The sequence below is a fragment of the Stegastes partitus genome, unplaced genomic scaffold, assembly GCF_000690725.1.
Source record: "Stegastes partitus isolate 25-593 unplaced genomic scaffold, Stegastes_partitus-1.0.2 Scaffold116, whole genome shotgun sequence".
In the NCBI taxonomy this organism is placed as follows: domain Eukaryota; kingdom Metazoa; phylum Chordata; class Actinopteri; family Pomacentridae; genus Stegastes; species Stegastes partitus.
The window spans coordinates 59,992-87,621 of record NW_007577847.1 but is presented as its reverse complement, the minus strand read 5'-3'; the positions used below and the strand labels follow the sequence as shown (position 1 = coordinate 87,621).

Below are 27,630 nucleotides of genomic sequence, written 5' to 3'. Positions count from 1 at the left end.
ACACAGGACATCACACATCCATTCAATCGCTGCTTCACTGTACTGCCCTCTGGGTGCAGAAGGGCTCGTTGTGGCAAAAGCCTCGTACCCAGCCTCGCCGTCGTGCGACCCCCCTCCCCATGTATTTTTTTGTTTGTAACTTTGACGATGAAGGGGATATACAGTCCTATGAAAAAAAGATCCCTACCTAGCTAAGATGCACCCGCTCATATCCCATTTCAAAAACAGAAAGCTCCAGTGCAGCTTGGATCTCCTGTGAAGACAGAAGAAAGCGTTGCTTGGCTCATAGCAGCCACTGTGGTCCTTCAGCACAAAGGGGGAAATTCTAAATATTCAGCGATAAGCCTCCACTCCTATCTTCTGCCTTTCTGAGTCAGTCAAAATAATGACTACAGCTGTGAGTCATCTCCCATGAGCTGAGCATGCTTACCGTGAGGCATGGAATCCAAAGCAACGTATTTAAAGAGCAGCAGAAATGGTAAGCAAAGAACTCTTTACTGGGAGGCTGTGTGAAAAGAGACAAATGATACCGACATGTGAATGTGTGTAAGGAACATGAAAAAGAAAAAAAAAAAAAAGGAGTTTACGAGCAGGAAACAGGTGGCGGAAGAGGAATAAGAAGAGGGTGAAATGCAGCAGGGTGGCAGTGACTGATGAGAGTCAGAGCTGACAGAGTGCTCAGTGATGGCAGTTTATCAGCATCTGGTCCGCAGGGTCACTTCAGCTCCTGGATTCCCTCTCTCATCCGTCTCCATCGCTCTCCCTCCCATATCTTCTGACCCTACTTCCCCTCCCTCTCTCTCCCTCTCCCTCCCTGTCTCCCTCCTTCTGTCATAAACTGACAGTTCTGACAGAGAACCAAAATGTGCAGGCAATGTTCCTCTCTTTTTCTTTCATGCTCTCACATATACAGTCCAGGCTGTAAGTTTTTGGACAGCTAGACATTTTTGTTCTTCAGGCTCCGTGCTTCAGCACATTCAGTCTGAAACGGAATAAGTGATGCCACACTCAAGTGCCAACTCTCGCCTGTCATTTCTGTAGGTTTAAATCAATCTGGAAAGCACTGTGTGTAAGATAAAGACTAGTTAACGCGCGGCACCCCCGAGTTTCAAGGTTCAAAAGCAAGTGGGCGCGTGAAGTGTAATAAAATCGTCATATTTTATATTCTCTGCACTCAGCAGCCACCAGCAGACACTTTGTATGTGTCCTGGCGATGCTCTCTGAGGCCTCTGCTGCAGCCACAACCTTTAGTTTGCTCTTTAGGAAGCTCAGTAGGATTAAGATCAGATGGCTGACTCAGGGAGGATATTCCACTTCTTCACCCTGAAAAGCTCTTTGGTTTTAGCATCTTTGTCCTCCTGAATGATGACATTTTGTCCAATTAATTTTGTTACATTTGGCTGCATGCGAGCGCACAGAATGCTCCTGTATACCTCTGCATTCATCCTGCTGCTTCCATGAGCAGGGAAATTATCAATAAATGCCAGTGTGCCAGTTCCATTGGCAGTCATGCATGCCCAAACCTTAACAGAAGCATGGCCATGTTTGACAGATGGGGTGGTATTCTTTGGCTCATGAGCGGTTCTTTTTTTTCCCCCCCACTACACTCTTCTTGCCACGATTTTGATTGAGGTTGATTTTTATTTCATCAGCGGATACAACTCTACTGGTTTCTTTTTTCATGTTTTTTGCGAACTGCAGCCTGGCCTCTCTGCTTCTAGGGCTTACCAGGGGTTTGCTTGTTGCGGTAAATTCGTCTTCGGTCAAAAGACTTGGAGAGCAGTCATTAAGGAGTTTTTATTTTATTATTTTTTAAACCAGCTATTGATTTTAAGGCCATCAACAAGACTTTAATAGATCAAACTCGCAAAGCAAAAACAGCTACAGAATAGAAATTCAAACTTAAAGTTTGTTTCCTTTTGGCAAAAGCAGGAAACCCCAAGAGTCTCTCAAGCTGTGGGTTTCTACAAATTGTAGTATTTAACACAACATACAGAAAAGCCAAGTTGGAAAAGATTCCCATTATTGGGTAAATTACAAACTGATGAGGTCGTACCTTCTACAAAGGTCTGCAAAACTCCTGGGCATGTTTTAACCTGCAGACTTTTCTGAAAGCGACCTTATTTGAAATGCCACCAGACACGCTCACTAACTTATATAGAACCCAATGATACCAGCATTTCTTCACTTTGCCTGAAACACACAAAGGGGGGAAGAGCATTTTGTGTTAGACACATAATTGAAGTGTTTTACACTGTTCGGTACTTTAGTCTTTGAAAACGTTAGTTCAGTTAATTAACTCCTCTTTAAACATCCAAGATGGCCGACAAACTTTCTCTACATTGTCTTACCAAGCAGTGAGTGGAGGCAACGTTTCCCAGATCACACTTAATGTACTTTTTTTTTTTTAAACATCCCTGATGGAGATAACTTCACAGATCTTCAATTTTGCTAAAAAGATGACTTTGAGCTAAATAACACTAAAATTGCCACTTTCAGACAGCAGATCTCTGTCTGAACATAGTAATTGCTCCCTTGATATGAACTATGTAGCTAATTTGGTGATGGATTTTTCAGCTTCTCTGCACCGGTCGTTTGTATTTTCTGCTGTAAAATACGAACTTCAAACGAATTTCCAAAAGGGGTCGACCAATATGGCTTTTTCTGAGATGACACTGATATCAGTTACTAATAATCACGGAGACCAATAACTAATATTTGGGACCGATTTGCAGTAACGATGAAAATCCTTGTATGAAAATTTTCTATGACACAAAGCTTCATTGACATTATTTTTTTAAAAAGTCATTTAACTCAATTAACATTTAATTTAAAGATAACTATTATTCGTGGAATGCAACCAATCAGATAGCACTGTTTTAGGGACAGAGAACAGCATCAGAGCCAAAGTAGTACATTTTCAAATGAATTTATTTTATCAGAAATCAGTTAAGAAAACATTCTGACAATCTGAAAAACTACAAATATCAGATTCAAAAGTTGGCTGAAGCGATAACTGGCTTCCATGGGCATCATTGTCCTCTGTGAACTAATGGTTTTGGGAATAAGCTTTGCTCACAAAAGTTGCAGATGAAAAGTGTTTACAGATTTTTTTTACAACTGATCTCTTCACTTGTGCTCCTTGTTTTGCCAATGAAAACTAAAATTTACCATTTTCTACTTTTCCTGCGCCCTTCTTTTTTAACCAACTAATTTTGGCAAAACAACCTCCTTTGATTTGTCTCTGATATATTTTTGTTTCTTTTTAGCCTTCTTCCCCAGCAAGAACACAATACAACCCTCAATCAATTCTGAGCCACGCGTGAGCTCCATTGTGCATGAACTAACACCGAATTACTTTTGAAACCTTGCAATTGGAGCACTATGTGTTAAAAGGGCTTTATTTCACACACAGTGCTTTCAATATTGATGTAAGCCTACTCAAATTAAAGCTGAGGTTTGGCACTTTAATGTAGTATCCATAATTTTATTTCAATTTGAATGTGCTGAAGCACAAAAAAAAAAAAAAAAATGTAGCGCTGGACTGATCTGGACTGCTAACGCTGCGAACACAGTGTCTACAAAAGACACATCTGCGGACCAATTAAGACAAAGAAATACCACTAACAGTCTAATAATAGTTGTCAATAACCTCAGCGATAGATTAACCAAAGACTTTATTGCTTTGGCATTAACATATTTAAAATGTCAGCCTCCTTGTGCAAGACCGGAGGATTTATGCCGACATCCCCCCCCGGCTGATTAAATGTGATGTTTCAGGATAAAATACAGCCTTGGTGAAAGGAAGAGGAGAAAGTCAGGGGAGGCCAGGCTCACACTGCATGTGTACGACATCTTAATTGCATCAATGATTATCCCTCCACATTACGCTTTCCCTGCTCATATTTATAGTTGTGTCCAATTTTCATTATGCTCTTCATTATGGCGCATAAATAACCTGCGTAAATGTGCCGGCACACCACGACACACCCCATAACATTGCCAAGTGATATCCATCTTGTCCCCCAGTGATCCGACATTACCTGGCTGAATTATATCTATTAGCTCCACGTGGCCCCACCCACTCCATCAGGACAGCAGTCCGCAGATGACAGCATTAACTTTTAAGGCTTTATAGCATCTTCTTTACCCAACACATACCATTAATCCACTTAATGGCCACCATGACCCCTTTCATCGTGTTTCATAAAATAAAAATATGAATAAAGCCCATTACAGTCTCTATTGTGGAGAGTCTCAGCGATAAATCAGAGCGGTTCTATTAGAAGGATTGCCTCTGTGACAAGTCAGGTTGGCCGCGCTAAATCACCGGCGCTGTTTGCTTTATCAAAGCTTTTTTTTTTTTTTTTTGCTTATGTTAACGCTTAAAGCTGGAAATGTTCACTTTCCACACGTCCTGAGTCACAGATCAATCCTTCTCCATCCTTTAGTTGTGAGCGGAAAGACCTCTGACTAATATTTACCCTCTTCTTGGAGTTATCACCTCCTTCACATTTGGGGATTCGTCGCGTGCGTCAGAAAACAGTTCCTTCCTGTTTACGCGCTGAATCATGTGGACTGTTACCAAATCGAGTTACGCCGAATCCTCCGAGGCGCATCTTTTTCTACTCACTTCATCCAGTCGATTAAAGTGCAAAAGTACAAAAAACGACTTGTTATGCAATTGTCTCCAAACACGGCTTGTTATTGTTTTCTGCTGAAAAGGTCACCGCCCACAGGAGTGAGACTTACCCAGGCGAAAGATGGCAAATGTGTCAGTCCAGCAAACACTAGCAAGTCCGTTACACGCATAGAAGCTAAAAACTTACAGCTGCTTTCATCAATGTTTTATACTAACTATGCATCTAAATGGTACGGACGCCGAGAGCAGTCATGGCCGCACATTTTTTTAAACGCCGTTTTCCCGAGACAACGAGATAATTATTCTGTTATCTCGAGAAAACGAACACCGTTTTCTCGAGATAACGAGATAATTATCCCGTTGACAGTTTCGGCTATCACTTCAACCTTCATCAGAAGTTGTCGGACTTCCTGGTGTGACGTATCTTATAATACAGCTGACTGGGAACTCCGACATGACGTGTCATGAGAACAGCTGACCGGGCACGACAGCTTACAATGAAGCGCTCGTGCTCGGTCTCGTCTGTCCTCTGGCCCCCCGCTGGTGACTGAGGATCCTGGACCGGGCACGAGCGGGCAAACACGAACACCAATTATCTTGTTTTCACGAGAAAACGATTCTTGTTATCCCGAGATAACGAGAAAATTAACTCGTTATCTCGAGAAAACGGCGAAGAAAGAACAGTAGCGGAAAACGACCGCTCTCGGCTTCCGTAAAATGGTTATGTGTATGAAAAAGTCATGTATTGAAAAAAAAAAACGGGAAAAATGTGCCCAAAATCAGCAGCTCCCTTTAACTCCACAAAGCTTTTTAATCCTTTTAGTTAAGCGGTGCACAACTGTTTAGATTTACTGTCATTGCACGGTGACATTTTCAACTTAAGCAGCTTTTTTTGACCCCCAAATACTGCTTCAAAGAAACATTAATCTTGCTCACTGATTAAAGCCACTGTTTGCTAATAAGTCCTCCTTCAGTATCGGAGCAGAGATCGCAAGTCAGTGTTTACGGCTCTGCTCCCATCTGACCCAGAAAAAAAAAATCAATTTTATACAAATTTAGTTAAATTTCAGTTGAACTGTCAGCATTTAAGGCGCCCCGTGAAGCTTCCCTGTGAACAAACAAAGGTTGTTTTTATTCGGTGTAATGCACTGCGATGCATTAAGTGGATCCCGGGGTTCTTACAATCAAGTGCAATTCCTTCCTCAGGAAACATTTGTAAAACTGATTATAGAGATTTTTTTTTTGTGTAATTTTTTTTTCTTGTATCTCATCTTCTTTGCTTTAATCGCCGCATTACATTTTTTATCTTGGAGGTTTGCTGTCAACTGTCAGTCAGCGGCGACAGTGTGAACGCGGCGGGTGGGCTCTTTATCACATCAAATACACGCGTGTTCACGTGCAAACTTTATGCATGAAAGGAAGAAAACAGGGACTCATTCATGAGGAAACTGGTCTCTTTAGGTCAAACAATTTCTGAAGATTTTTTTCTATTTGCAGAGGACATTTGTTCATTTTTTTTAGGAAACAAAAGGGAAAATAGTATCGCTTTCATTTCTGCACCATTGAAAACTTTTACTTCTACAAATCCAGCAGTGAACCGGCTTATTCACCAGAGAGCCGTAAAATATGATGTGCAGTTGAAATGGAAGCCCTTTTAACCTCATCCAAAGGTATAACTGCCAAACTCTATTAGCCACTTCTATGGTTTGGTGTATTTGCACATTAAATAAAGACCAGGATGCGGGATCTGCATTCAGGACGGTTCACATCTCGAGGCAACCATCCTCCGAGCAAGGGCAAAGGCCAAGCACACAGTGTACAAGGTGATTGGGCTGGTGCGCGGCTGTGTATAGTGGAAATACTGGCTGGATGAGAAGCCGAGGTTCAGTTACTGTTGAATTATGGAGCAACCCCTGCCTGGAAAAGAATTAAGTATTCTTGCATGGTTTCAACAGAAACCTCAGAGTCTTCTGTTTTCACCTTTCTCCATTCCCACCCCGCCTTCTGTTCCTTGAAATTTCTTCTTTGTGGCGACTCAGAAGGCAGACCTCTGCTTTCACTTCAAAGAATTATCTCCTTCTTTCTTCTTCTCTAACACAGAGCAGAAATTTACTTCCATTAACGTGTAACAAGGCTTGTGATTGAGCGTCACATATAATTTGTTGTTGGGGGCAATACGGACCGGTTTGTAGGAGGACACAGTAATGATAAATGGAATTATGCTTAACAAAAACACTATCACTGGCTGTGGTACAAAGGCCTTTCAGTAAATTCTCAATTTGAGGATCTAACACTGCCCTTGAATTGTTTAGGCACAACTGGGAACGGGTGGAGGAATTAATTTCAGATATTACCAAACAGCGGGGTACACAGCTCCCCAGGCGCCACAGACAAAATCTTTCATCCCTGTTAAAAAAATTGAATGGGGATTTAAGGAGAACACAGATAATTCAATCTTTATCTGCGGCGAGCCACAATGAAATGTTAAGTTTCCGTGGGATCCTCTTACCTCAAAGGAGGACTCTGGAATGAAAGGACAACACATCTGAAGCATCTTCCCCCCACACACACCCTCCTTGCTCTCGAGCAAAATACTAAAACACATGCACAGACACACACACGCATCGGGGTCCGAGACACCAACACACAACATAAAAGGCTCTCATCAACATATCAAAGCTGCTACTTCCTGTTCAACATGCTATATGCAAACCCAGCGCACGCCAACAAGGCAACATGCAAACCCTCCTCTGCAGCTACACGCCCATTTTATATATATCGCTCTGACAGCTCCTGCAGCAAGCAGACAGTTACAGATCGAGATAAGTCTCAGGTGTCAGATATACATGCACGTACACACAAACACAGACACGTTTGGCATTCTGCTCCACCACCGCTCGCTCGCACAACGCAGGAGAGAAAGTTTTAAAGGAAGAGACAGCGCAGGGTAGGGGGGAGTGAAATGAACAACTCTGGGCTCAGCACCATCAACCCAAACTCCCCGAGATACCCAATAACAGCATATAGACACTCTTCCAGAAAAGCTGCACTCCAGCATTAAAGTTGTCAACATGCATCTAATCCAGGAGTTTGAAGACTGTTACACCGAGTCAATATGCAATTTGAGGCAGGTTGACAGAGAACATTGGATTGATTGATTTTGACCTTTTCCCTGACAGTGCCTGCTGTACGCATTCTCCGCCAAATAATGAAAAGTGTTGAAATCCTTATATCTTTAGCTTTTGCCTCTTTTCTTCTCCCAAATAAGCGCCCGCTGTTAATCCCACTCATATGTCTGCCTGTAGGTCTGCTCGCTCTGCTTTATCTCCGAGAGCGGAGGAGGGGGGGAGAGCAGCAGACTCAGGGGGGTGATACCAGCCGTATCGATTTGTGCAAACATGCAGACGCACACTCCAAACCACACACACACACACACACTTCACGCACACTTCGAGGTGTGCTGCTTCGCTATAATCCTCAAGATTTAACTCCATTTATCCTACACCACAACTACAAGGTGATTGGTGATGAAAATTCCTTCTCATTATCAACATAAACACACACACGTGATCAGCGATGTTAACATTTGTGGTTCTGCATGAAACCTGATTGGATGGACTGCCATGAAATGTGGTTTTTGAACACTCTGGCGATCTCCAGTGAGTCCATTATGTGCCACCATCAGGCGAAAAAAAATGAATCGTGTCCACGTTTACGACGTCTTCAAAGCTAATGAATTCCACGAGTCGTTGTGTCTTGCTCGTTAAATAATGCAAACATTATACCAGCACAACCTCAGCATGTTAGCATTGTCATTGCGAGCGTGGATTAGTATGCCGATGTAGCTTTTGCTTCAAAGCGCCGCTGTGTGTAAATATAGCCGCACAAAGCCACGAGCAGGGTTGGTTACTGACAGATTACATGTAACCAGAATAGAATAGAATAGAATAGAATAGCTTTATTGTCATCATACATGGGGGCATGATGAAAATATAAGTTGCTGCTTCTGGACAGTGCATTGAAACAAGCTAAATTCCATCCATTTTCTATCCACCGCTTAATCCTCACTAGGGTCGTGGGGGGCTGGAGTCTATCTCAGCTGACTCAGGGTGAAGGCAGAGGACACCCTGGACAGGTCACCAGTCTATCACAGGGCTACACTTAGAGACAGACAACCAAGCACACTCACATTCACACCTACGGACAATTTAGAATCACCAATTAACCTCAACATGTTTTTGGACTGTGTGGGAGGAAGCCAGAGAACCTGGAGAGAACCCACGCTGCACGGGGAGAACATGCAAACTCTACGCAGAAAGATCCTGTGTGTCCTCATCGGGATGCAATCCGGCGACCTTCTTGCTGCGAGGCAGCGGTGATAACCACCGAGCTACCGTGCAGCCCACAAGCTAAATTAACAACAATAAATAATAAAATCAAATGTATGAATAAAACTAGACTATTTTAAGAATTCCAATTACATACTTAGGTTACAAACAACCAGTGACTTTAATCAGACCAGATTACATTTGAAAAACATGTTAGTTTATGGTTATACTGTAAAAATCCAAAAATAAAAAAGCCTGATTATAGAGGATTTTCTCTTGTAATGTAAGTGGAGCAACAACTCAATACAAGAACTGAAATCAAGAACTTCATTATCTATAAATCAACACACAATACATGACTCTAAACACAGTTTACATTTATTTAAAGGTCATTTGATGTGACCAACTGTACATGCTAAATATGCTACGTGCATTTTGTTTGTCTTAAAAATGTTTTGAGACATTTACAAAGGAAAAAGAACATTTATGGAACACTTGTGGTGCAATAAATTTTAACTTTAATACAGAAACACCAAGTATTCGGATGAGATTTTTTCATTTCATTCATATTTTTGTACCCTACTGGATTATGTTACTAATTACAACAAAGCACACAGAGCAACTGACTGCACTTGGAAGTAGTCCGACCCGACCCCGGCCACTACGACTGCAGCCGCTCGGCTTTAAGACAGATGCAACCTTAAAACTGAACCCCAACGCTGTCGACATCAACAAGATGAAAACTGCATCACGTCAATCCCCAGCTAAAGTGAACACTCCGGCTCGGTGAGAAATGCAAGAGATCAAGCACATTTCAAGTGGATGCTGCCTCTTACTGGTGCATTGAAGGATCTAATACCCAGCTGGGAGGGTCACAATTCAAAAAGCCACAACACTCCTTTTCCCTTCTGATGCTGTGAGAGAGAGAAAGAGAGGGAAAGAAAAAACCTCCCCACAGAAAGGAAGCAAGAAGCTCTCATATCAATCCATCAAAGGAAAGAAAAAAAAAAAAAACTAGAAAAATGCTTCTTCTAAATGAAATTCTCATGTCTTGCGCTGTGCTCGTCTTGAAAAGGCTGGTCACATGAGGGTTTAACTAGAAATCTATTTTCTGGGCTGAAAATCAAAATGGCCATCACTCTGTCCTCCTTCACCTCTCTCTTGGGGCCTTGTCACATTTATAACATGTAGTCATTTTCTCAGCTGTCAAACCGCGCTCTTGTTCCCCAACCCATCCTTGTCTAATCTGCTCAAATGTCTGTGCGCGCTCAGTACGTGCGTACAATTTGATAAAAAAAAGAAAAAAAAATAATGAAGAGATTCATTCGTTTTATTCATCACCATCGTGTGCATTTCGGCCCGCGTTTCCACGAGGGTCTGCACAGAGGTGGCACAGCAAAGTGGGTCATGACAGAGGTTAGTACTGAATTAGTGACTGTCACTGGCAGGACAGGAGAGTGCAGACACCAGGGCAGCCCTCTCACTCACAGTCTCTCACACACACACACACGAAGCCAACGCTTCCTGGAACTCCGCGGCGTTCTGTCATGGATCTGAGCCAGCAGGCCGTGACACACATGGAAGGGCAGTGTCTGGAACAGGAGGAGGTGTCCAGTCTGTCTTTTGTGTGTGCGCGCACATATGCATGACACAGTGTTGGGCGATGACAGGGGGCGCTTGACCTGCCAGGAGCCCCACTGTTTGCCCTTGCCAAAGCTTCACATATAAAAGCAAGTTCTTGACTCCTTTTTTTTTCTGTTTTTGCAACCCGGATACATTTTTTTAATAGCAGTTGCTCAATAGTCGAAGATTTGCTCCATCTAAGCGCGGATGAATCTTTTTCGAGCCTTTGGATCCACTGCTCCGAGTTGACTTATGGAAATCTGTCTCATTACTTCTGCCTTCTCCTTCAGTTCAGGCTCTCACATAAAAACATAATGATCCAAGCTGTTTCTGTTGTCTGCGGCGTCAGTCAACGATTTTTTTTTTTTGATGTTCTAAGTCTCTTCAGTTTCTCTCCTCAGAAAGTCGGGGATAATTATGGGAGTAAAAAGGCTCACTATCAGAGCAGATTAACAACATCTCACTCGGCTGAACTCCTCGCTCCCTTTTATCTCCTCAAACGCAGTCGAAGCGAAGAGGAGTTACGCAACTCGCACCTTAGGGACCCAGCCGACTTTCCACCCAAACTTCTGTCTGTCTCTGTATGTCTGGGGTGCCTGCTCGTCCTCCGCTATTTGATGTGCATGTTTGAAGCGGCCACGCGACCGGGGCGGAAAGGATGGGGCCCTGTTGTTCGCAGCTCTTGCTGCTTTGCTCGGTTCCCTCGAGGAATGAGTTTCAAAGCGTGGCAAAGTTGGACCTTTCCTGGTTCTACATTTAACACCTTCTCAAATCACAGTTCCAAGGTGCTGGATAGCTTGCTTCCCACCCTTTTCCTTTTATCAGCTCCTCCAAAGACCCTCTTTCATTAGCTGGATTTTATTTTTTATTTTTTTAAAGCCCTGCCTTCCTTCTCCTGTCATTTAGCTAAAATGTCTTCTTTTTAGGAATCTGCTTCAAATTATCTCCACAGAGCCTAAAGTCAGCTGAACACACATGGACCTTAATTTGAGGGTATTTTAGTTATTAAAAGAATATTAGATCATGTCAGGTTGGGAGAAAAAAATGGAATTACACACTGAAAATACTAAAAACTTACAAGATTTTCACTGTCTGCTCATTAGAAACAGCTTTCATTCCCCTTGTGGAAAATAAATGAACAAGTTGAACTTTGGGTTAATTAGTCTCTGGCAGTTCTGGGAAAATTTCTGCATGAAAATTTTCTGGCTCTGGCTGTCTGGCTTGTTTCTGTGTTAAATTACCACATAAAGTACAGTGAGATGCCAAGAAATGAATCAGTGGTCAAGAGTAACCAAAAATTGTCATCCTGTCAGAATGTAACTGAATTTATATGGCAAAAAGGGGCATTTATACCATATTATTATCTCCATTATTTCAACTTCCTTCTCCTTATATCAGTGAATAAGTAATTTATGAAAACATTTGTGTTTTTTTCCCCCCCATCGTTGCCATAAGGAGCCTTGGCTCCCTCTGTTACACAGAAGAGAAAAAGCAACGTGGAGCTCCTTTGCACTAAAAATAACCAAAACAAAAAAACTAAATCTTTGATTGAGCACATGCTGCTTCAGGATCAAAACTGATTACTCACGTCGCATTTTCCTGACTCGCCTTAATCAGGTTTGTACAGACAGGTGGCTTTAACAGAAATACTTACGCTGTTGTGAAACAGTTCTGCTGCTTTTGCATCCTGTTCATTTTGCACTTTTATATCTATAATGTTGTCAGATTACATATTAATCTCAGGAAGAAAATATATATATGGAGAGAGAGCCCAGGCATGCTTTTACTGAAGTGCTAAATACTGTTAATTATGAAAGGTGTCTGTCTCATATGAGACTACCAGTACATCCATTATCTATACACCACTTAATCCTCACAAGGGTCATGGGGGGCTGGAGTCTATCCCAGCTGACTCAGGGTGAAGGCAGGAGACACCCTGGACAGGTCACCAGTCTATCACAGGGCTACACTTAGAGACAGACAACAAGCACACTCACATTCACACCTACGGACAATTTAGAATCACCAGTTAACCTCAACATGTTTTTGGACTGTGGGAGGAAGCCAGAGAACCCGGAGAGAACCCACGCTGCACAGGGAGAACATGCAAACTCCACACAGAAAGATCCTGGGTGTCCCCACCAGGAGGTGAACCGGCGACCTTCTTGCTGCGAGGCAACGGTGCTAACCACTGAACCACCTTGCAGCCTCTTACAATACGTAAAAAGGCAAAATTATAACACACCAACACTGATCTACATATAAATTATTTAAAAGATAAACATGTAACAGACTCTTGTGTTGCTGTACGACTATCAGAAGGCATAAATATGTTCATCTTACGGTTTCAAAAGTTCTACAGTTCAGGGTAAAATGATCTTCTATCATTCAAAACAATCAGTTCTTTCATTTATTGTCTACTACATCCTACATGCCAATATTAATGAATATGTACTTCTTTCTCCTGAATTTAAAAACTAGAAAACTAACCCCTAAGACGTTTCTGTGTGTGGGCTCCACACAGATATAGTTGAATCCTTTTAAAATGTTTATGCCCCAAATGAGTATGACAGAATGTTCATTAAAAACCTACCAGCAGATGTTATTGCCAGGATTGGAAAATTGATGCTACCAAAGGGAGGGGAAGCGATTCACAGTGCTAAATTGGATAGGTTACCATCCAAAAAAAAAATAAAAAATCAAGGACATCAAATAACATGACTAAGAGCTGATTGATCCGTGGTGATGGAACAGTCATAAAGAGAAAGATATGACTCTCTGCTCCAAATCTCACAGCAGCTAATCTAAAATAGGTTCTATGTGCGTCTGTGTCACAACAACACTCGGATCTGGCTTGTAGCTTTGACCCCCACAACTGTAAGTCAACACACGATTAGCACCGATATGGGGAAAAGAGTCTCACTGTTTAATCCCGGCAGCAAAAAAACAGAAAGAATCAGAAGGTAAAAATTCAAACATGAAACAAACAGAAGCATATGTTTAAGGATATGAAAGCTTGACGGACTCTTAACCAATAAAGCTGAAGAAGCTTTACACTTCTGAGTCGATAACACCACCAAAGGCCCGGCGCAGTTACATAAAGCCCAAACAAGAAGGATGATTTTTTTAGAATAATACACGCAAATTCTGAGGCTGAGTGATTTACAAGTTACGGCTGATCAACGGGAGACATTCCAAGAACATGGTCCAAGGCTGTAATTTCTGTTTTGTAGTACGAAGGTGAAGATCCGGCCTCTTGTGACAAACATAAACCAATTAGTGTGTTATTCAATGACTGAAATATCGCTTCAGTACTTGAGAAAGCCCATCTTCTCCTTCACCGCAGCACTGTGAGGAAACATACATGGAAAAATATCCTTCGATTTAACAAAACCAAGCAAGTGTGTTGCTGTGATGCTGAACGGTTTGTGTTACAGTTGAAAGGAAGGGTTGAAAATAAATGGACTCATACAGGATTTTAGATGTTTGGGAGTAATCATTACATAATATAGTGCAGAATTATTTAAAGCCACTTGTGGGTAAATGATAAAGATTTAACAAGACGGATTTAATAGGTATTACTATTAAATAAAGAACAACTGTTTTATCCCAAATTGCTTCTTCTTCTTTTTCAGTCTCAATCCACAGAGGTTCCTACAAATCTTGAAAACAACTATATTCCAAAGTTCCAGGGTAAAATAAAAAAAAGCAAGAATTAAGTATGAGAAAAGAGTTGCACCCAATAGAGAAACCAAGCTTTAATTTACCTGATTACAAAAAAAAAAAAGCAGAGGGGGAAAAAAAGCATTGAAAATGAAAAGGTACAGACTTTGACATTTATGACTGTGTTCATCTTTAACAAGGTGTCAACAAAACTCTGTGCACAGAATGCTACCTACTATCTGCAGTGCTTATTAAAAGTAAAATTAACCGACAGAGGCAAAGAGGTGACAGAACCGATATGTGCTGCATCCAGGGCCTGACAATGGAGTCATCATTTCATATAAAATTATACAGTGTGTCAGCTCTCATCTAAATCTGGCTCACCACCAGAGAGACACACCAACAGTATAAAGAACAGCTGCTGCATGAGAGAGACGAGGGGGAAAATCTGTGCGATAAAACAGACCAACTTTTATCCTCCAAGAGTTACATCTATGATTCATTGCGCATTTTTTTTTTTTTTTGGATTTTGTATAACGAACAGATTTCTTGTTTTAAATGTTTTCGGGGACGCGACTCGTCGGCGCTGACAACGCGGAGAAGATTATCCGTGCGTATAGATACAAAGCTGCATTGAAAAGAGCAGGTTGTGATAGAGCACGTCATTAAAAGCTCCAGAAATTAGCACCAAATAACGGCACGCCGCTACAAGTGGGAAGCACGAGGAAGCTAAAACACCAGAATGTAAATGACACGCAAACACGGTAACACCAGTAATGATGAATACATTCACCTAATGTTTCCAATAAAGTGTCAGCTTGACATTTAATTCTGAGCATTTTTGTAGACATGCTGCTATAGGAATAAAGAGGGATAATCCAATGTACTGTCATTCAGGGTTTTTTTTTTTGTTTTCAAGAAGCCTGCATGAATAATTGTTTCCATTAGAATTACAATACAGTGCTCAAGCGCGCCACTAGTGGTCACTGATGAACTTGGAAGTCCTCTAATCTACACTACGTGATCAGAACGTGACATATGGTGTTTGTCTGTGAGCCTGTGAACGGTGTCAGTCGGGCCAGCATACAGCCGGGATTGAATTGGGTATCGCTCTGGGCGACTGCCTCCTCAACTTTATCCCAGTGCTGTTGGTCCGCACTCAGTTAAATGACGTAGTGCCACTCAAGAGCAGATCAGGATGATTACAGGTCAGGGTGTTAATGAGAGGACCTTAGCGTTTTCCGCTGAGACTGACAAAGACCAGGTGGAGGTGGAGAGTTATAAAGGGGAAAGGTAGCCAAGTGGAGATGTTCTCTGTACCTATATAGCCCTATAGGCCTTTTCATCTGTAACCACCAGCTGCTCTGCTGCACTCAGGCCTTCAAACACAGGTAAGCAAAGTTTCTCTGTATTCCCTGAAGATTTCAACTGTTAAAATTTATGTGTATAATAACCAGGATGAAAATAAAGTCTAGCACGAGCAGGATCTATAATTCAACCCATCTACTGTGCCAAGGAGCCTGGCACTCGGCCAAGAGGGATTGAGGAGTGGCTGGCCTGATAGAACGCTCTGCCAATGTTGTAATGCCTGGCACAGGTGCATTGTTAAAGACACTGTTAAAATGATTCATTTTCAATCCAATAATCTGCAGTGCACTATAAGATGTCCACAAAAGGTCTATATAGTTTCTAAATGACTGCTAAATATGTTTTTCACCTTGAAACAGGAGCTGAACTTTAAACCTGGGAGAACATCCATCACAAATGGGATTTAACTAATAACACTAATAACAGTAGCGTAACTTTGGACAAATCTTTCCCACTCTTAAGCACTCTAACTGCTAAGCTGGAGAGCAAGGTGGAGACTGACCTTGAGGAGACGCTCACAGTGTCTCCACTGGCGATTCTGGGGCAAAGGTATTCTCTCTAGATGCTGCTGCTATTATAAAATAAGGCTCAACTGGGGATAGAAGTAAAGCCAAGGGAATCAAAATAAAATCAATTTTCAATTTACTTCAATGTGGGCTGTGTAGAAAATAACATTAAACATAATGGATGGGTGATGTCTACAATGCTGTTTGCAAATATGAACTATGAAATGTCGAACATCAAAATGAAAACATACTTTTTTGGGTCAATTTTAACTCCATCGCCGTATTGCCCCCCTGTGAAGAACAGCATGGAGACCACCTGGGTCATAAAGATGTTATTCTGGAATTTATCACTTTCCTTAATCTCGCTCAGCCCCGCGCTAATTTGTAAGATTCAGAGAGTCGAGACAAATGTCATACAATGACTCTTCTGCAGACCTTGTTTCACCGCTGCTTTTCATCCTGGCCTTTGGTTTTCAGTGAAAGAATGAATTATTCAGTTTTCTACTCACTTCAAAGCCTTTATTTTGAGTTGGGGTATTGCTATGTGCCCTCCATGTTGTCTCTGTGCAATTATACTCGGCTCGGAGCGATCTGGTAGAATTTCACAGGAGCGTGGCAAAATATAACTAGTTATTAAAAGAAAGTGGTCTTGTAATGCCTGACTGTCATCAAGAAAGGTCCGATCAAATTTCGGCATCGCTTCATCCTCCAGCTTTCATCCATCTGGCCTTGGCGCATTTGACAGGCGGATTCACTTTGTCTTAAAAAATATAGTAAAAATTCAATCAGCCGTTTCTACTTTTTTGTGAAATTTCCTGTTTGTGCTCTCTCCAAGTGGTCTCCCTCCTATGGCCAGGGTACCATGGACGGCGTCCATGCTGTTAGTGCTGATGCTCTACGCTCCAGGGGTGCTCTCGGAACCCGTCCAGCACCTGTGCGGCTCCCACCTGGTGGACGCGCTCTACTTCGTGTGTGGAGAACGGGGATTTTATTACAGTTCGAACCGAAACCACAAGCGGGATCTGGAGCATCTGCTGGGTAAGGCCGCATTAATACTGGGAACACTTTTTCACTTGTTTGACTTGTGCACAATAACTTTTAATTGACCTCTTGATGGTGGGAGTTCAGAAAGGAACAGCATGACATAACCCCAAGACCCCAGTCTGGCTCTGTGTCTCCACAGTCTCTGCACATCATGTTCAAAGTTCAGATTCAGTCTAATGAAAATACCAAATTGGACGCTAGCTGGAGGAAAAATGTTTAGGGACAACATGCTGAAAACTTTACTGAGCTGGATCTATGTATTGGTCCGAGCCATCATTAGTGTGCAAAGTCTCACTCCGGCCTCTTTTGAGCTTAGACGTGTGGCCAGGCTTTTGGGTTTCTTATTGTTGCTTTCAACATCTATGATGTGACAAATCCATTCATCACAAACCTTGTGAAGTCACTCATGTTATGCTATTCCCAAAACGCGCTATTTGGATCTTCTCCCTCAAACATTCTATTGATGTTTTGAAGTTAACATTAGGGGTGTAAGCTATGATATGCCTCTGTTGGAGCTCCGTCATTTCTCCTCTTGAAGTAGAGACTAACAAGACTAAATGGATTGGGGAGATCAGATTAACTAGCCATTAAGTCTCCATTAAAGTGTGAACAGTAAATGGTATTTTGAGGAACTGGAGGTTTGCACAGCAGTAGCAGGACTTAACACAGGGCTATGGAAACTTTCTCCACTTCAAAGGGTTCCTGTCTGAAAGGGCCAGACAGGAGCAGCGGCTGTGGAGGGCTTTGTCTGGCCGGGATGAGCCCAAGGTGAAGAGAGGCATCGTGGAGCAGTGCTGCCATAAGCCATGCAGCATTTACCACCTGGAGGGCTACTGCGACTGACTCGCCACTCCACGACTAGCACCACTCATAGCTTGTAAAAAGGTCCCGAAGTCAATTTCTGGCCCAATACTTGCTGGCTATGTCTTATCAACTGAAGGAAATAAAGCTTCATGACCCATAACCCAAGGCTGCTCTCTGCAACGATGTGAATGTGTGTTCTTTGTAGTTGGTATATTGATGTGGGCTGCAAGTACCCTTTTGCCGCGTGCCAACCTGTGGCTGCAGTCCTAGAGTGCTCTCTACTGGCTGAGGACACACATGGCTGAAACGAACCAAACGGGGGGAGGAATACATAAGATTTTTTTCTTTTCTTTTTTTTGCACTGGGTAAGTAAATAACCTTCAGTCCCAATTCTGTTAAAAAGTTATTCAAATCTGTCTTTATTTACAAAACAAAGGTTTTAAAGAGCTATCCCACATGAAACAGTTGCTGGTTCTGCTACCCTAAGAGTTCACAAGTAGGTTAAAAGGATTAAAAAATAATTACCAAATTCAGCTAACAATGAAATGCACCTTCTATTTTGACGCTAATATAAGCAATTAGCACTTGCATCCATCCATCTCCTAACTGTTTTGACACACGGCTCCTGTGTACACACATTTTGCTTCTAAAATATCTTTTTAAAATCGAAACAGTTAAACACAAAAAATGGTGGCAAAACATCAGCATGTAGAGATACAGTTTAAACCTATAAATTACTGATAAAACATCACCAAAACCATCAAACCTTTAAAGTGTACTGTCACATCTTGTTTGCTAGAAGAGCCCCCATTACACATGATGGTTACCTAACAAAATAGAGAAAGAATCAGAATTCTGTAAATGCTTTTGTAAGAACAGCTCTGGTTGTCATAAGTTCTGGCTCTATATAGGTTCAAAGTGTTGCAGTGTACCACTCACCTTCTTTAAGAGGTTCTGTGCTTTCACTTTGCCTGTTCTCCTTGTCATGTTGGAAAGCTTTGCTGGGATCAAACTTGCGGCGAGGAGCACCGGGGAGCTTTGACTTCAGCTGCTCCAGTTCACTTTTCTGCCGGCTCACCTGGGAACGAAGCTTAGACACCTCCTGCACACACACACACAGGCGGGAGAAATGGGGATGAAGTACAGGGCGCTCGAACTCGAACCAAAACGTGTGTTTGTTTTTGGGGAGCAGACGGTGCCGCGTTCACATTTCACCTGTTTTAGGGAGACGTTCTCATCTTTCAGCTTCACCACGTGTTTGATCTTCTGCTTCTGGTTCTGGTGCCCCAGGAGGCGAGCGTAAGCGTCAGCCAGTTTGTTTAATTCCTCCTGGTTTGCCCCATTCTCATTAAGTAGTGCATTTCGCTCCGCTGCAAAGGCATTGAGCTGTTCCTGGGGGCACACACACCAACATGCACATTCAGAAAGTTTGAACTCTCGCGTTTAACTGAAGCTAACATGAACTGAGCATTTTTATCTGGGAAGAGAACGCAAGCTTGACATGTTATTGCATCATAGAATTAATATTTTGATTGTATTAGCAACATTTGCTTTCGATCGTTTGTGGCAACCTGATTAACGTAGGTCCATCTTTTCTAAGCCTCCGGCAACTTCAGGGGGAAAGAATCAGACTTTTTAGCCACTAAATGCTCCGTTATTTTTCACCATTTAGTCGCCAACTATGTCTTACAGCTATTTAGCAGTGAGCAAGGTAGCGTAAAGTTGGTTTAATCAGAGCTCTGGGGCTGAAAGCTAAAGTTAATGACACAGAATGAAAAACTTAAGGTTTCAGGCTTTAAAACCAAAACAATAAGAGACACTGGAAAACGCTCCCTGAGGCTGAGTTGCACTGCGGAGACGGGTAATAATCATCCATGAGTTGATTTCTATAAAGACTGCTGACATTACACCAGGTCACTTTTTGCCATTGTCAATATAATATTGATTAGTGCAGCTTAAATGAAAGGTCATGCGGCTACTCTGTGATTTGATATGAAAACGACTGACCTGGAATGGCCTGACTTTAGCAAACAGCTCCTCATATCGTGTCCTCCAGTGCTCCGTCTCTGAACGTGGGGAGCTTAAAGGACAGGATTGATGAATTAAAATTTGCAAATATTAAAAAATAATCTCCAGATAACACACTTTACAACAAAAAAAAAATCCAATATTGCTCACCTGTTCTCTTGTGCTGCAGCTAATTGTCTTTGAAGCTCCTGTCTCTGCTCCTCCATCTCCCACTGCAGTGTAACCTTCTCCTGAGTCAGAACTTCTACCTGTTCTCTCAGAGTTTGTCTGTCTCGTCGATGTTCATCCAACTCGCGCTGCAGAGCCTGTGTCTTGTCCTCCATAAGGTCTAATTGGGCCTGGAAGCTCACACCTTGTTCAACCTCATCCAGGCGAGACCGAAGCTCATTTCTGTCCTGCTCAGCTGTGCTTAGTTGATTTTCAAGAGCACGCCTGAACTGGTCTTTGAGTTCTACATGAGACAGCAGACTCGTCCTTTCCTCTTCTGCTCTTTCAAGCTCGGCCTGTAGTCGGAGCACCTGTGACCTGACCTGCTGCTGGTCTTTCCTTTCAACCTCCAGTGCTCCTTTTTCCTCCTGAAGGGCTGTCTGAATTTTAACTCTCTCCTCTCTTTCTTGTTGTAGCTGTTCCATTATCTCCTCTTTTTCCTTGCTGACCTCCTCGAGCAGTTTCTGGGCTTTTTCCCTTTCTTCTTGGAGCTGAGTTACACTCTGACCTCTCTGTTCCTCTAGTTGCCCAAGTGCCTCTTCTGTCTCCTTTGTCTGCACCTGTAGCTCCTGCTGTAGCTGATTGATCTGAGCAGCATGTCTCGTCTCTGTGGCCTTCATCTCCTCATCTTTTTGTGCGAGGCGAGCCTGCACCTCCAGGACCGTTCTGCTAAGTCAAGGACAAAGAGATTAGAAAAAGGAGGAAAAGGGCCGACTGTTCCAACGTAAACTGAAAGTGAATTTGAAGCATACCTTGAGTTCTCCTCCATTTGTTTTGCTTCAACTGTCTGGCTCTCCTGGTGGTCCTCTAGCCACTCCCTCGCTCTCTTGACCTCCTCTTTCTGTTCAGCCATTTTATCCATTGCCTCCTTCATTTGGTGGGTCACTCTCTCCACCTCCAATTCCAGTTCTCCCCGTTTTCCCTTTGCTCCCTTAAGATCCTCTTGGGTGCTGAAAATGTAAGACAACAATTCTGTAAACTCAGACGCTGAGAGAATATTATGTTTAAAGCAAACACAAATCAAACTGACATGGCAACATCAAAAATAATGACACTCGAGTGCTCACCTTTTTAGAACTGTAACAACATTTCCTATTTTCCTTAATGAGTTTGTGAACGCAACTTGGCATTCTCTCATGGCAGCTACATGTTTCTGTCAAAGCTGCCACAGTATTTATTGCTCATACTAACGAGAATTTCTGTCGGACAGTCACATGCTTCCTTCAAGCCAAGTCGCAGTTTGCATCCATGTCTGTCCCAGACGTCACCTTTGCATCAAGTTCATCATTTAGACATTTTGTCATAATTGGCATATGAATTCCTGAGCGATGGCCCAAAATGTGTTTTGTGAGGACACCAAGATCTTGACCTTTGACCCCTAAAATCTAGAAGTTTTCCATTAATGGTGAATTACACAACAATGCTGTGCTTTCACAATGTTTTTGTGAGAAGCTTTCTTTCAAAAATTGCAAATTAATCAAACCGCCAACTGCGAGAAAACTATTTTGGTAATTGATGAATAATTTAAGGAATTTTACAGGCAAAAAAAAGCCAAACATCTTGCTCCTAACGTCTCAAATATGAAAATTTGTTGCTTTGTTTGTCACGCGTGACAGTAAGCTAATTATCGTTGGGTTTTGGACGGTTGCTTAGACCTAACGAGGCATCTGAAGGCATCATCTTGGGCTCTAACAAATAGTGATGTGCAGTTTTGACCATTTCAGAGAAAAACAACAACACTACAAATGAACCAGAAAATAACTGACAGATGAAAATGGTAATTAGGAGAAGCCCTACTAGTACAGTGCACATGAAAAGACTGTCATCCTCCGAAAATAGTGGCATGATACACACTAAAAACATTGCATGCCTTATTTGAACTGTCAGTCTCCACTCTCAATTGTCTAACAAAGGCAAAGAACAAGTTCCCTACTGAGTGCCCTGTTGCCCTTATATGCCAATACTGAGGTGGTGAGGTGACTTGCAAACTTCAAATTGGTCACATACAGAAATAGATAGTGACCCACTGACTGTGTCATGCCTGTGATGGACTGGCTAACACAATTATTTTTCTCTACTTTATGTACAGCAAATGCTGCCAGCACCATGTGAGTCTAAATAGCAACACGCAGACAGTGTCAACAAATCAAAAAAAAGGGCTGTTTTCAAGTGTGACAAGGAAGGCATATTGAATCGAGGGATGACCCTCGACAACTTGTGGTTAAAGTTTTACCTTTACTATCAGTGTTTTTGGCCATTGGTTGCTCACCTCTCCAAAAGTGCCCTGGTATCACTCAGCTGCATCTCCATCTCCTTGTTCTCCTCCTGCAGCTTCTGAAGGGCCTCCTCACTCTTCTCTGCCACCTCCTGCCTCCTCTGCTCCTGTTCCTCCATGACAGCAAGCTCTCCCAGCACCTCCTCCATCTCCTCCTTTAGCTGTCTCAACCGCTCCTCAGAATCCTCCCTTTCCTGCTCCACCAGCACAGACAGGGAGTCCACAAGTGCCTGCCAACAAAAAAACAGGGCAACCTGGAGCTTAAACAACACTGCACTGATTTGCATTTTGGTTAAAAAAAAAAACACACAAAAAGAAAAAACAAGCGCGAATCCTCTTAAACAAAAATGTCTGCCTAACCTTTTCTTTTGAAAGTTCCTCAGTAAGTGCATCATGCTCTTGCTGGAGCTGATTCTGTCTCTGTTGCTCGTCTTTTTTAGCCTCCTTTAGCAGGTTCAGCTCCACCTTCAGCTCCTCCACTCTCCTCAGCCCCTCCTCCTGAGTCTTGCCTAAAGCCAAACAGACAATGACAACAAAGACATCACAAGCTTCAAATTATTTTGCACCTGAATTGAACAAAGTTGCTGGATCAGAATGCACATACTTCTCTCCTCCTCAGAGTACAGACACCTCTGTTCCAGATGTGCCACTCTCTCATCCAGCTCCCTTTCTGTTCTCCTGAGCACCTCTTTTAGTCGAACAAGCTCTGCCTCCTGCTGATGGATTGTTGCTTGAGAGTCTTCAACTTCTTGGTTGGCCAGCTTCATCTGCTCCTCCATGTCACTTACTGACTTTTGTGAAGCCCTAAGCGCCAGCTCTTGATTCTCCAGCCTGCTTTCCACTTCGCCTAAAGCATCTTTTGACGCCTGCAGCTCTTGCTGGAATTTGTAGGCCTCCCCCTCTTTTTGTCTCAGCACATCTTCAATGGCTTTTAGCTCAGCAGTACGCTGCTCTAGTTTGGCCTCTAGTTGTCTGTGGAAAATGGAGAAATGAGTGTACATGGCATTCAGTTCAGACAAAAGAGGAAGCATCAAGTCGTTGCTTACTTTAGGTTCTCCACTTGACATCCAGCAACAGCATTCTCTTGTGTCTTGTCTTGAATCTGCAGACGAAGATCCTACAGCAACAAACATCAAACATCAGCCGATCACAAAATATGACCAAAACATAGCGAGATATATTTATTTTAAATAAGATTTGCTCTTATAGACACAATTTATATAGTTTATACCTGGATCTGGTCATTGGCTACATCCAGGTATCCCTGTAATACTTTGATCTCCTCTTTCAGCTCCTGTATTACAGCTGCAAAAATGACACGGAATTACATTATTACGTGCAAACAAACCCACATACAGAAGCTGGAACAGTGCTGCCTGTAACTCTGATGTTATTTGTAAATCAAAGCCAATAGCACAGACACGCGAGCATCTTTGAGCTCAGGACACTGCACAGAGGTTGTTGTCACTAGGCCATAGATGCTAAAATTACACATTATCCTTCCAATTATGCCTCAACCCAACTGAGTGTAAAGTCAACGACAAGCCATGCACAGAACTCACCTTGTAACCTAGCATTTTCATTCTCCAGCTCTTCATTTTGGGCTTTCGTTACTTGGTGAAGGTCCTCTTTAAAAGGGAAAAAACATGATTGGTTGGAATACACATTTCCTCAAACAGATTTCTGTCCCTGGCAGCACCTTGTTATAGATACATATAAAATAAAAATCTTACCCAGGTCTTTATTCCTGTCTTTCAGAGCAGTGGCAGTACCATTGGCAGCTTGGAGGTCAGTTTCTAACACCTTCAGCTGACCTTCAGTGTTAACCTGCAGGACACTCAACTCCTGCATACAAAAAAAAAACATGCATTGCACATAAGCACAATTTCCTGTGGTGAAAGCAGTGATCATAAGCTCTGATGTAATATTTAATGTAGATTAAGCTGATGAAGGCCAAGTCCTACCTTGTTTTTAACATCCAAATTATTTCTCGCCTCCATCAGCTCCATTGTGAGAGAATTGATTCTCTTTTTAGTCGTATCAGCAGAAACCTAAAAAATGCAGAGTCCCACTTTTAATGCAGCCAATACGAAAAAAAGTGTCACCTACGACACATTTCATTTGGACATACTTAAACAGCATTTCTTAACATAGTAAAGCCTAGTTATAAGTACGAAAACGAAACAAACCTTGTTTTTTAGGAACTCATTGACTTTCTTGAGCTCGGCTCGCTGCCTTTCTAGTGTGGTGACATTGGCAGAGAGGCCCGTCTTCTCTCTGACTGCAGCCAGCAGCTTGGCCTCCACCTTTTTCAGCTCCTCTTCCAGAGTCAGCAGGCGTCGGTCCTGTTCTCCTCGCTGCTGCACCAAGGACCGGATCTGGAAAGCAACAGAGCTCAAGTTATCACTCTGACATGAGCACGACCAGAAACAAAACAAAAAAAATCAGCTGTTTACAATTACACAAGCTTCTGATTACAGAAGACAAACAGTAGAATATTTGTGATGAATCGATAACACAAATGTTCCATCAGTGAGGTGTACCTCTTTCTCCAAGAGTTTCTGCTGCTTCCTGTCCATTGTCATGCCATTCCTCTCTTTCTTTACGCTAGATCCTTCAACCTAGATTTGTACAAAACATGAAGAGAAAAGGTTATACGATTTAAGCAGCTGTAGGATCAGCAGAGTCGTCTGAAAGGTGCGATTTATGTTACATATTGAACTATGAACTTACAAGACCATCAACCGACAAAGTCCTTCTGACAGGAGACACTAAGGCGTTTCTGGAAGGCGATGGTGGAGGCAGAGCAGCACCAGCGGCTGGAGACACAAAGAAAGAGAATATTGGCACAACGTTTTACGTTTTAAGATCATTGCAATGCGATTATTACATCCACCCACCGGCTTTAACAGGTCGGAATCGGTCGGATTTGTCGAAGGACGCAGCTCCTTTCAGGTCCCCAGGTTTGACTTCGTAGGATCCCGGTGGAGGGGCGCAACCTTTGGGCAACAGCACAACGTCAGCTAAAGTCCCTTCTTTGTTAGTTTAAATACACAATTTTTACTAGCTTGTTTTGTTTAACGGCTTTTCATACGCTTAAACAAATCTGACGCGAGACCACATTAACGTTTGCTTAGCAATTAGCCACGTACGTCAGTTAGCATAAGCTACTTACCGCTGAATGAGTTGATAATTTGTTTAAATGCTAAACGCCGAGACGTTACTCACCTACGTTCTCGTTGAACCTCTTCAGTGGAGCTCTTGAAAAAGACATTTTTAATCGACTGTATGTGACTAAAGTTTGAATTGCCAACAGACTCGGCAAAGCTGCAGCGCAGCTCCGGATGACACACAATAACAAACGCTCCGCCGCTTGAATTTCAAAAATGCGTCATACGTAAGTTTATGGACGTACAGCCAATAGGAAGCCAGCCCTGGTTGACGTCAGACGCATCTCAGCATTTTCACCGTGGGCTGGTACAGTCTGTGATTTTTACAGACACTCAAGTTTACTCAAGTTAATTACAAATTCACATCAGTTTAGGTAGAAAATTGTGAACTGCAAACTCAGATAAAGTGTAAATTTGTACAATTTACTATCCATCAACGATCTTTACAGTCTTACACTCCAGCTTATCAGTGAGCTGTTGAATTGCCCCTAGGGGATAAATAAAGTTATTTGAATTGAATTGAATATCCTGCGTGGAGATCTCCCAGCTTGCACTGACTTGCATGTAGATATGTAAGAATGTATACAGGCATTGTTCTAATGCACAAACCAGATGTAGAATTCTGATTGCATTCAATCATTAAAAATATAGATTATGTGAGTTGAAATCATGGGGGATTATTTAGTTGAGTGAGTCTTTTGTGGAAAGTTCCTGAACAGCAATGCACATATCAGAAGGAGAATACCCATGATATTAAATAAAAATCACTGAAAATGGTACATTATATGTCTTGGAATGCACTGGGGGGCGGGGCGGGACTAGGTTGCTGTTTGTTTGCTTAGTCAGGTATTTTTCTTCATTTTGACCATTTTTATCAAAAGACAATACACATTTCGATATTAAAGACTGAGGTCCTCGCTCTAAATTTTCCCCAGTCACACCCTACTGACCTGAGAAATAAAACTAACCATCAACCAAACCTTGTGTAAAAAGTACACTGTATAAAAATAAAAAGACAGCATGTAATATTTTATTAAATGTTATTCATTCTTTTTAACATAGAGGATTTGTTCTTCCGACACAGAGCATCTCTACAGAAGGTGTGGATGTCATGAAACAATCAGGTATGCACTTGGTAATGGGCAGATCCCACCTACAACACACAGAGTTATAATGAGGATCTTGCTGCAGGTTGGTGGAAGGTTGTCCCACTGCTCCTGAAGGCCTTGGTGAGGTTGACAGACATTTTGGGGGACAGGGTCGCGTTGTCAGACATGTCAATCTACAGCGTCATATGACAGGTTGTCATATATGTTGTATTGTCTGATACAATTTCTCAGTTGACAAACAGTAGAGCTGTGGGTGATCAAGTGCCGAGCTATGGCCCTAAACGACATGTCAGCATCCAACATCCCCATAGCCTGTTCTCATCTTTCTCTTGTGGCATCATGTCATGTGAAGAAGGCTGCATTTTAAGGTGGCCTTTTACAGTCACTTTCATTGATGAGGAGTGTCTGTGTACTGGTTAAACTATCTGATCATTGTCCTTTAGGTGTGGATTAACTTCATGGTTGAGAATTTGTTACCGGTTTACCAAACTCCCAAAACGTTGATCTAAATTAAAAACCTTTTCTCCTAACAAAAGAAATGAGAATTTACTCACAAAAGAAGACAACTTGCATGTTTATATTTTTTGTTAAGTGTAAATGAGAATATAAAAACTGTGCATCATCTCTGGTGGAGAATAGCTCTTGAGTTTTACATTACTTGCTTTATATAATTCAGTTGGAAGAAAAAAAAAAAGTAGAGTTAAGTTTGCCTTACACAACCCACAGTGCACTCATGTTAAACTTGTACTAATTTCTCTTTGTGACACTGCATCCTCCTTGGTCTTGTGTATCCAGCTGATCTCTACATATCGGGGGAACCATTTGACGCTGCACTTACAGGCAAAGCCCACTAAAAACCAATA

At 42.2% G+C, this 27,630-nt stretch overlaps 2 protein-coding genes across 2 annotated transcripts; one reads left to right on the top strand and one right to left on the bottom strand.

Moving 5' to 3' along the window:
- Positions 1-16,978: 16,978 nt before the first annotated feature.
- On the top strand, positions 16,979-18,108 carry insb (preproinsulin b). The gene is made up of 2 exons (XM_008278129.1): positions 16,979-17,168; positions 17,872-18,108. The coding sequence occupies exons 1-2, from the start codon at positions 16,979-16,981 to the stop codon at positions 18,015-18,017; spliced, it is 336 nt and encodes a 111-aa protein (XP_008276351.1). The 3' UTR covers positions 18,018-18,108.
- A 260-nt stretch (positions 18,109-18,368) lies between these two features.
- On the bottom strand, positions 18,369-25,762 carry hmmr (hyaluronan-mediated motility receptor (RHAMM)). The gene is made up of 19 exons (XM_008278128.1): positions 25,717-25,762; positions 25,389-25,487; positions 25,222-25,307; positions 25,032-25,109; positions 24,678-24,866; positions 24,453-24,539; positions 24,222-24,333; positions 24,051-24,116; positions 23,720-23,793; positions 23,535-23,605; positions 23,093-23,460; positions 22,849-22,997; positions 22,483-22,718; positions 20,966-21,163; positions 20,157-20,882; positions 19,986-20,058; positions 19,194-19,370; positions 18,918-19,080; positions 18,369-18,805 (listed from the first exon to the last, which is right to left on the bottom strand). The coding sequence occupies exons 1-19, from the start codon at positions 25,760-25,762 to the stop codon at positions 18,789-18,791; spliced, it is 3,015 nt and encodes a 1,004-aa protein (XP_008276350.1). The 3' UTR covers positions 18,369-18,788.
- Between the last annotated feature and the right edge of the window lie 1,868 nt (positions 25,763-27,630).